This window comes from Amblyraja radiata, chromosome 7 (genome assembly GCF_010909765.2).
Source record: "Amblyraja radiata isolate CabotCenter1 chromosome 7, sAmbRad1.1.pri, whole genome shotgun sequence".
NCBI classification, from domain to species: Eukaryota; Metazoa; Chordata; class Chondrichthyes; order Rajiformes; family Rajidae; genus Amblyraja; species Amblyraja radiata.
In genome coordinates this window covers 74,477,162-74,487,571 of record NC_045962.1, presented here as the reverse complement: position 1 = coordinate 74,487,571, position 10,410 = coordinate 74,477,162, and the positions used below count along the sequence as shown (strand labels likewise).

Below are 10,410 nucleotides of genomic sequence, written 5' to 3'. Positions count from 1 at the left end.
TTCTACCCTGTACTCTAAACGAAACCAAGTTAAAACTTTGGCCAAAATCGTTTGCTCATTTCTCTTTCCACAAATGTGGCCCGTTGAGTACTTCTAGCATTTTCTGTTTTAGTTTCATTTTCAGGTATACCTTGGTATAACTTTATACTTTTGTCCTCCTGCTGGTAGCATTTGTGAGTTTGGGAGGTGCTATCAAGAGTGATCTTGGCAAATCCTTGCAACTTATTTTGTAAATGGCAAATACTGCAAAACAGTGCTGTGGAGGGAATGAATGTTTGATTTGGTGGAGAGAGGCTCATTCAGGTGGGCTACATATTCCTGAAAGGCTTGGTTTCATTTTGGGCTGCACTTGCACAGGCAGGTAAAGAGTATTCAGGGAAATGGAAATTCCACATACAAGGCATAATTCATCCAAGCCAAGTTACCAGAATGTTATTCTGCTCATAGTTGAGTCCAGTCTAATTTTTTAAATGATTAAGTTCAAATACTCACTTTAAGTAATGATTTTTTATTGAAAACTTGTTGACTTTCTGTAGTCCAATTATTTTTAATGGATAGAAAAAACATTTTGAATCAATCACTGTACAAAATATTTTAATTTTGGGATATGAAGTGCAAAATGTAATCACAAAATTGAAACATGTAGTTTTTTAACTTTCTATGCACAACAAGCAACACAGCAAAGGCACCGTAAATAATTGTCTTACTGATTCATTAAAAGTTTCAGTACCACTTTCCACAAAATGAGGCATCAATCTTCCCAATAAATCGTTGTTAGGTTTCTCTGGCTTCTTTACAAATTCCTTTTAATTGCCTAGATTTTTTCTTTTAACAGTCACCATTTTCTTTGTTTTTTTCACTTTTACACCTGAAAAAACAATTGATTTGGTTTTCTTTGCAGTAGTATTTACAGAGGATGGTACTTTGAATGTGATTTCATCATCTGTATCATTAAAGCCCTTTACAGATTTGCGTCGTTTTATAACAGCAGGCGTGCAGACAGGCGTTTCATCCTGAAAAAAAGTTTTTAAAAAAGAGCAATTAGCAATGGATTAGCTTAGTTTATTATTGTTTCCTGTACCGAGATACAGTGGAAAACTTTTGTTTGCATGCTGTCCAGTCAGACAATACAGGGTTACAATCAAGCGTCCATAGTGCACAGATAATATATGCAACATTTAGTGCACGATAAAGTTTGATTAACATAAAATGCAACCAATATATCAAACTGAGATGTTGTTACTTCAAAATAAACATTTGTATACTCATCAATAACTGTAATCCATCCAGTCTGAACACATAGCTCTCTCCATATAAATCCCTTTCTTCATCAAACTCGCCAAGTGTGGTACCGTTGTGGTTTTGCAGAGGCCAGACGACAACTTTCTGGCACCTTCTCATAACTTCGCTGGGCTATGATCCCACCAATGAACATCAGGCCATTTTGTTTAAAATGTGCAACAGGGATTCAAAGTTTTTGACTATTGGGATCTTCCCTTGGGCAAAAGTGATCAGTGCGAGTATTATGGAGACCAGCACCATGGCAGAAGGACTTGCAAGTGCCACTAGGGAAAGTGTAAACCACATTGCATTGGATGGGATCTAACGCAGTAAAGACGTGGATGAGAAGCAGGAAGTTGATACTGAAATCAACACAGTGAGTTCAGTGACAAGACAGGCAGGCGCACGGTGGGAAATGACAAAAAGTTATTGGATTAAATTGCATTTATTACAAGGTAAGGGACTGACGGGTAACGTGAATGGACTTACGGCACGGTTAGGTACATGGGGCTGGGATGTCATAGCCATTATAAAAACATGGCTAAGGGTGGGACAGGACTGGCAGCTTAATGTATTTTTCATTTAGATCAAGGCACAAGCTCAAGATAAAATTACTGAGGGATCATCCAATAAAGCCTTATGGATAGAGCTGAAAAAAACATGGATGATCACTATGTTGGAATTGTACAATACGCCCCCAAATAGTCAACAGGAATTAGAGGAATAAATATGCAAGGGGAACACATAGAGCTGAAAGAATAATATGGTTGTCCTAAAAGGGGACCTTCCCAATATTGACTGGGACTGTCCTAGTTCTTAGGGAAATGGCCCGTATTATCCGCCCCTACACCACATCCTGTGAGCAGAGTGGGTCTGGAACATTCTACCTGAAAAAGTAGTGAGGAAGTAATCACACACTTAAAAAGAACGCCGAAACCCATTGAAAAACATACATGGCTATGGCTCTCAAGCTGGCAATATTTTTGGTCACTATAATTTTGAGAGCTGAGCATTCCCTCTTTGAAACTCAGCTGCAATTCCGAATTGATACTGATCAACTGGATTTCACATATTTGTTGAGAGATCACTTAAGCTTACATATTAACTGGAGAACACGGGAGCTAGAAGAAGGATCTGAAGGATCCCGACCTGAAACGTCACCTACCCATGTTCTCCAATGATGCTGCCTGACCCACTGATCCAAATCCAGCAATTTGTCTCTTTCCAGATTAACTACTTGTTTTGAAGGATGACTCTGAAAAGAGGACCCAATAATGGGCATCAGGCACTAGGATTCTTCGGTGTTCTTTTTCTCTCAAGGAAATTGTAATCAAGACAATGAAAGGATTTAATATATATCCAACCACTATAATCCACAGTAAAGGAAAAACTCTCAAAATTCATACTATGCTATAGTATGAGCCTGAAGAAGGGTCTCGATCCAAAACGTCGCCCATTCCTTCTGTCCAGAGATGCTGCATGTCCCACCGAGATACTCCAGCTTTTTGTGTCTATCTTATGCTATAGTATAACCTGGAAACCAGATACATTTTAATATTCATTAATAGTTTTTGATTAAACATTTAAGTTTACCTGGCTGCTTACTGTATCATTCAATTTTCTAGAAACTCTTTTCTTCTTTTTAGGCACCGTTGCAGCCTGAAGGATAAGATATCAAGTCTTCCACGTTAGGTATTCAACTAAATATTGCTCATTAAATAAAGCTCCATACCGTGAAGCTGTTTTTAAAAAAAAATGTAAATAATTTCCTATTGACAGCTATCTCAGAAAAGTGATTTTTTAAAATATATTTATTTTCAGGTCAGATTATCATAACTGCAAATATTTTGTACTGATTATATATGCAAATGTGTACAAACATTTTTCCCTCAAGACTAAAGCCACAATTAATTTTAAAATACATAGTACAGGTGCACAACCTTTTATCCGGAATTCCGGAAAACGAAAAGCTCCAAAAACCGGACAGTTTTTCCAGGATGTCGTCTGCACACCAAAGCTCGCGTTTGGCGCCAGACTTGACCCGAAACGACCCACGGTCAACCCAGGTCTGTACTACTGTAGCGGCTGCCTCCTCCCCAGAGACCGGGGAGACACTTAAACATCTGTAAATCATTGCTTAAATGTTAGTCAGTTAGTTTGGAGGGCTTTTATGTGAAGGGGGGGGAGGGGGGGTGAAGGGGGAAACTTTAATTCTTAGTCCCCTACCTGGTCGGAGAGGCGGGGAGCGGGCAATGCCTTACCGGGTCGCCGTGCAGTAAGCTCCGGAGCGCTGTGGCCGCCGACTCCCAACATCGCGGAGCTGGGGCTGCGGGCGTCCGGCCGCGGGCGGCGTCGGTTGTAGCTCCGACCCCGGCAACTCTACCCCTGGCTGCGCGGCGCTCCAAATCCAGCGTGGCCCACGGCCGGACGCCCGCAGCCCCAGCTCCGCGATGTTGTATGTCGGCGGCCACAGCGCTCCGGAGCTTACTGCACGGCGACCCGGTAAGGCATTGCCCGCTCCCCGCCTCTCCGACCAGGTAGGGGACTAAGAATTAAAGTTTCCCCCTTCACCCCCCCCACCACATAAAATCCCTCCAAACTAACTGACTAACATTTAAGCAATGATTTACAATGATTCCCCGGTCTCCGGGGAGGAGGCAGCCGCTCCAGACTTTTCAAGCCGCCCGCGCTACCTACCTAATCTACGCTTAAAATCTTCCATTCGGAAATCCGAAAAATTCCGAAATCTGAGAAGTGTCTGGTCCCAAGGCTTTCGGATAAAAGGTTGTGCACCTGTATCAAGAATACACTGCAGTATTGATGAATTAAAATGGAACATTGAAAACAAGCTGCAGGCTATAACAGGTTTAAAATTATGATTATGAGAAGCTGTCCATCCCCAGAAGCTATATTAAATGGAGACACCAGCTACTGCAGATGCTGGTTTACAAAAAAAGACACAAAGTGCTGGAGTGACTCAGCGGATCAGGCAGCATCTCTGGAAAACATGCACAGGTGATGTTCCAGGTCAGGACCCTTCTTCAGACTGATTGTGGTGGGGGAAGTGAGAGCACTCTTCCAGCTTTCATTCACTCCTTTCTTCCTACCCACCCGCCACCCCCCAATCACATCAGTCTAAAGAAGGGTTCCGACCCGTAACGTCACCTATCCATGCTCTCTAGAGGTGCTGCCTGACTTGCTGAGTTACTCAAGCATTTAGTGTCCACTTTCTTTAGCTAAATTTAATAACAAAGCACACCAAAAAAGCTCTGTGATAGGGCTTCAATCAACAAAAGAACTGAAATTAAAAAGAGAAGTGACAAAACTGGCAGCCATAAATTTGACCATTCTAGTAATCAGAAGATTCAATTATCATACAGATGACTAATCACCAAATAAACTTACAAAACCAGGGAAATCATAGGTAATTCCTTTCTCAGCAAGTCTTTTTCGCAACTGTTTTTCTTTTATGAGGAGTCTCTGTGACATAGCTTTCTGTTGTACCGGGGTTCGTTTCTTGTTGTAACGAGCAACTGCTGGGTTTGTCGGTTTCTTAAACATTTTTTCACAACCTTTGAAAAGTTGTGGATGTACTTTTTCTGGCGGAAGAACCTGACCTAAGAATAAAAATATTTACTAATATGTTCACTATTACCTTTAAATGTATGGAAATCTTGCATTGACATGGCATTTTAATCAAGATAAAATATTGCAAAGATATATAATCTGTTTCAGAGACCCTTGATAAACCTGCTCTGTCTATTACCCAAGATGACAAACTCGGCAAACACATGAAAACACCATCACTTATAGATTATTTTTAAAGCCACACACCATCCATACATCAGAAATGTGTTTCTCATCATCTATCATTACTGAGCCCAAATAATGAAACTATACATGTCTTAGCACTGTGGGAATGTCATCAGCAACAAGTTCCCTTCAAGAACAGTGCATCATAGCAAGTGATTGAAAAGTAGAGACCACTGCAATCATTCCATTCTCTATAATAGGTTTGCAACGTCATTATCAACATTTTGGAGAAGCTAAAGAGACCAAAAACTGCTAAATTGAAAGCTTCCATTGTTTTCAAATGATTCTGCAGAGGGGCACCATGTAGGAAAAGGGTATTGGCAATTGGTGACGTTTTGGGTCGAGACCCTTCTTCAAACTACAGAACAATGATGTGCAGGCCACATTAAAATGGGTGAGAAGTGCCAGTCTTCAATGCCAGAAAAAAACCCTTTTATATGACTTTGATAAAGCCCATTTCAATGCTGTAAGTTGCCAGAAACCTCCTTGGAAAGGTTCATATGTGGATCTGCAGTAATCCTGGACACAAATTTGGTTGGCAAAAAGATGTTCCAAGACTACAGAAAGGGAGTGGACATTGCAAAATGAAAGGCTTAGCTCCTGATCTAACTGCTGTAATGTAAAACAACAAAGTACATGAAGCACAGATTGACCGAATTCAACATTCCTACTCCACTCATACCCTCTGCAGTGTTCAGGTTTACAAATGATGACATAGAAATTATTTTATGCTTTTAGGATTTTACCAAAGCATGAAATCGATGCCAAAAAGGATGTGGAAGGACTGAAATGTTACTTCTAGTTGGTACCAGTATTCAAACAAGATTAACTTCTCAATAAGCAAATGGCAGGTGTTCCGTTTACAAGAGATGTACAATAATTCTCATTTTGAATTATTTAGTGGAAAGTACTCACATTTCAAGAGCCTTTCACCAAATAAGTAGTTGTTCATGGTTTCTGCAACAATTTTAGCAACTTCATCACACTCAAACTCCACAAAAGCATATCCTTTGCTCTGTCCACTCTAGATTTAAAATGTTAAAAAAAACAGCATTTTTACAAATTTTGCACAAAAATATTCACAGTATTAATTAGAGGCGATATCAAATGCTTTTGATCAGTTATAAAATGATTTGATTGCATGTTGACAGTTAGGTTATAAATTATCACTTTATTTCAAAAATAATTTAAATTACAGTATGTTGAGAAAATCACCAACAAAAGAAAATTAAAACCAGAATTCTTTAATCTAGTACTGTCACCACGTGCCATTTAATGTCCCACAGTCTTCAGCTTTTCTGTTCTATCAGTCCCTATTTTTCCTCAACTCAAAATGTGTTTCATTCGTCACAAAACTACAGTCCATTGCCTTGGCTCTGTCCTGAAGGCGGTGGCTCAAATACTCACACTCACTCGTACCCGGCCTATAGACAACCCCGATCCCAACAGTGAAGCCCAGACACAGAAGGTGCACGGCCGTGCCGACGGCTTTGCGCAGGATGCAGTACAGCCAGAGTTCGATGGCAGCCAGCGCATACCTCCTTGCGTCCTTGTGTCATCGCGCCTGGGCGCCTCGGGTCCGGGAGGTACTGGAGAGGAAGGAAGTCTGTGGGCCGGATGACGACGGGGAAAAAAATACGCCCTGCGGGCCGCGGGCCGGATGATTTCAGGTTTCAGGCCGTGGGCCAAAGGTTGCCGACCCCTGATCTAAACTAAACCATGTCTATGGGAAGACAATGCAAATGCAACTAACATCAGATAGAGGAGCAGGAATAAGTCCCCATGCTGTTACGCCATTTATTAAGATTATGACTGATTTATTTCAGCATTTTTCTGTGCATATTCCGATATTCATTAGTTTTCTTCCTGCAAAGATAGACAAAAATGCTGGAGAAACTCAGCGGATGAGGCAGCATATATGGAGTGAAGGAAATAGGCGACATTTCGAGTCTGGAGGTGTTCAGACTGAAGATAGATCTTGACTCGAAACGTCAAGAGGTGTTCAGACTGAAGATGGGTCTTGATTCGAAACGTCACCTATTTCCTTCGCTCCATAGATGCTGCCTCACCCGCTGAGTTTTCCAGCATTTTTGTCTACCTTCGATTTTCCAGCATCTGCAGTTCCTTCTTAAATATTTCAAAGGTGTGTATTTTGCCAAGTGTACTTTCTGTGCTTTTTTTTTTAGCATATCCTTGCTCTAGAGATTTCCGGTAATACAATTTGTACCATCATAACTTTAAAATATCACAGCAGTGTGACCAAAAGTAGAAAAATATGATAAATTTCACTTTATACAAATTGGTAGACATTCAACGATCATTATCTTAAAAATACTTAATCTTTCATCTGGATCTGGCACAAACAGCATTGAAATTAAGAAGTTTACGGTTTCATACATTTCCCCATTACCTTTTTGCTCCGTGAAAGTCGAACACGACGAACTGTTCCAAATTGGGAGAAGTATTTCCGGATCTGTGGTTCAAAGAATCCATTGGGTATGTGGCCCAAGTAAATTACACCTGATGTCAGCTTTACAAGCTGATGGAAGAAAAACTTACATTAGGTCCGTGCAGAATTCAGTTTTTTTCATAGCACATTTTAGAATGCCGAATTAATGAATGGCAATGATATTAAGGTGCAGCAAAAATTTTCCCATTAGATTCTTTTCCAATGCAAAACTGCCAGAAATCTGTGAAAAAGTTGTCAACCATTGAGTGGGAACATTTCAGCCTGATGCACTAATAATTCACCAGACATTGCACATTCAGAGAATAAGGGTATCATTGCTCTTAATTCCACAGCAGCTTCAATATATGCCTGCCAGCAGGAAATGCAAACCTTTGCGAACTGTCAAATACATTTAAGTTGAACATACTTTCTTTTTTCCATAAAAGGGAACAGAACATTTCTCTTTGTTTCTTCCATCAATATTAAACAAATATTGAAGAAGGTTATCACCAATGGTTGCAAATGCCATGGGAATTCTAAGCAAAAATCAACTTTTAAGAAACACTTTCAGATTTGACAATCACAATCACAATCAATTCTTTAAAACATTTGATTACATGACACTTTGTTACTATAGTTTAGTTTATTGATACAGCGAGGTAACTGGCCTTTCAGCCCACCAAATTTATATTGACCGTCGATCGATCACCAAATCTATGCCAGACCACCTGACACAATAGGGCAATTACAGCAGCCAATTAACCTACAATTATCATTTATTCATACAAGGTTGCACGTTTTTGGAATGTGGGCGGAAAGCAGAGGACCCAGAGGAAACCCATGAGGTCATGGAAGAATGTGCAAACTCCACATAGACAGCACCTGTAGTCAGGATCGACCCCAGCTCTACTGCTGCACCACGGTGCTGCTCCAAGTTATAGTCCTCTAGCTGTGCCTAATGTGTCACCACAAGGATGTTATCAGGACTCGAGGGTCTGAGCTACATGGAGAGGGCGAGTAGTCTGGGGCTCTATTCCTTGGAGCACAGGAGGATGAGGGGTGATATTACAGAGGTGTACAATATCATGAGAGTAATAGATCTTGTAGACGCACAGAGTTTCCTGCCCAGAGTAGGGTAATCGAGGACCAGATGTTTAAGGTGAGGGGATGAAGATTTAATAGGAATCAGAGGGGTACCTTTTTCACACAAAGGGTGATGAGTGTATAGAACAAGCTGCCAGAGGATGTAGTTGAGGCAGGGACTATCCCAACATTTAAGAACGTTAAAGGTACACAAATATGCTGGAGAAACTCAGCGGGTGCAGCAGCATCTATGAAGCGAAGGAAATAGGCAACGTTTCGGGCCGAAACCCTTCTTCAGACTCAAAAAGTTAGACAGGTACATGGATAAGACATGGAGGGATATGGACCAAACGCAGGCAGGTGGGACGAGAGTCGATGGGACATGTGTAGGAAGGAACTGTAGATACTGGTTTACACCGAAGATAAGACACAAAATGTTGGAGTAACTCAGCGGGACCGGCAGCATCTCTGGAGAAAAGGAATGGATGACACAGTGTGGGCAGATTCTCGACCCGAAACGTCCCTCATTCCTTCTCTCCAGAGATGCTGCCTGTACAGCCGAGTTACCCGAGTATTTAGTGTCTATCTTCTGTAAATGGAGGAATCTGTTGACCAAAGATACTGGAGGAGCTCCTCTAGCATCTTTGGTTGACTGGCGTGGGCAGGTTGATCCGAAGGGCCTGTATCCACGCCATCTGACTCTTTTACGATGCTGTCTGTCGCGGCGAGTTTTACTCCAAGCATTTAAGAAGGAACTGCAGCCGCTGGAAAATCGAAGGTACACAAAAAAGCTGGAGAAACTCAGCGGGTGCAGCAGCATCTATTCAGACTGAAGAAGGGTTTCGGCCCGAAACGTTACCTATTTCCTTCGCTCCATAGATGCTGCTGCTGCACCCGCTGAGTTTCTCCAGCATCTTTGTGTACCTTCGATTTTCCAGCATCTGCAGTTCCTTCTTGAACAACCCGATAGTTGTGTCTCAATCTGGCGCGTGGAAGGTTCCCCGGGGGCGGGCGCGCGCCCGCGGACCGCTGACGTCAGCACGCACGGTCGTGCACGCGCGCCGGGTTCAGCGCGTGTCCCAACCAAAGACCATAGAGCGCGGGGGGGGGGGGGGGGGGGTCGGTCCCAACGGCCCCCGCGCGCCGCCAACTGACCAGTCAACCGTCCGCTGCCGGGTCTCGTGAGAACAAACGGCCCCCAAATGGCGTCTCCACCCTCAAGCATCCCGTCCCCCTCTCGATCTCCCTCACCTTCGGCCGCTTCTTCATCCCCTGCACCTTCCGCTGAAACTCTTTCTGCAGCGTGGGCTCGAGGGAAAGCGATTGCTGGGCGCGACCACGGCCGGAGGCCGCCGCCGCACCTTTCGCCTCTGTCATGGTCATGGTCCCGATGCCGATGCCGGTCCCGCCGGAGTTCCCTGAGCGGCCGATCTCCTGTCGCTCCAGTTGGACCCACGAGGAGGGAGGCGAGAAGGTGACAACGCGGGACAAGAGTGGGCGCCTCCAACATCGCCACCGCGCCCCCCACTGGATGGAGGACCTCGCATCATCTCGCCCCCCCCCCCTCCCCCTCCCCCTACCATCCAGAAAAGCAGAACTGACTGGATATCTTCAGCAATTTAGGAAACATTTCTGAGCATGGGTCTCGACCAGAGACATCACCCATCCCAAATCTCCAGAGATCCATTCCTTCTCTCCAGTTATGCTGCCTGTCCCGCTTTTACTCCAGCTTTTTGTGTCTATCTCAGGTTTAAACCAGCATCTGCTGTTCTTTCTTTCACATC

The 10,410-nt window shown here is 43.1% G+C and overlaps 1 protein-coding gene across 1 annotated transcript; it reads right to left on the bottom strand.

The window, feature by feature from the left end:
• Positions 1-492: 492 nt before the first annotated feature.
• On the bottom strand, positions 493-10,148 carry nifk (nucleolar protein interacting with the FHA domain of MKI67). Its single transcript, XM_033024812.1, has 6 exons — positions 9,878-10,148; positions 7,505-7,633; positions 6,010-6,118; positions 4,687-4,898; positions 2,875-2,940; positions 493-1,013 (listed from the first exon to the last, which is right to left on the bottom strand). Exons 1-6 carry the CDS (start codon positions 10,007-10,009, stop codon positions 807-809), a joined length of 855 nt encoding a protein of 284 aa, XP_032880703.1. The 5' UTR covers positions 10,010-10,148; the 3' UTR covers positions 493-806.
• Between the last annotated feature and the right edge of the window lie 262 nt (positions 10,149-10,410).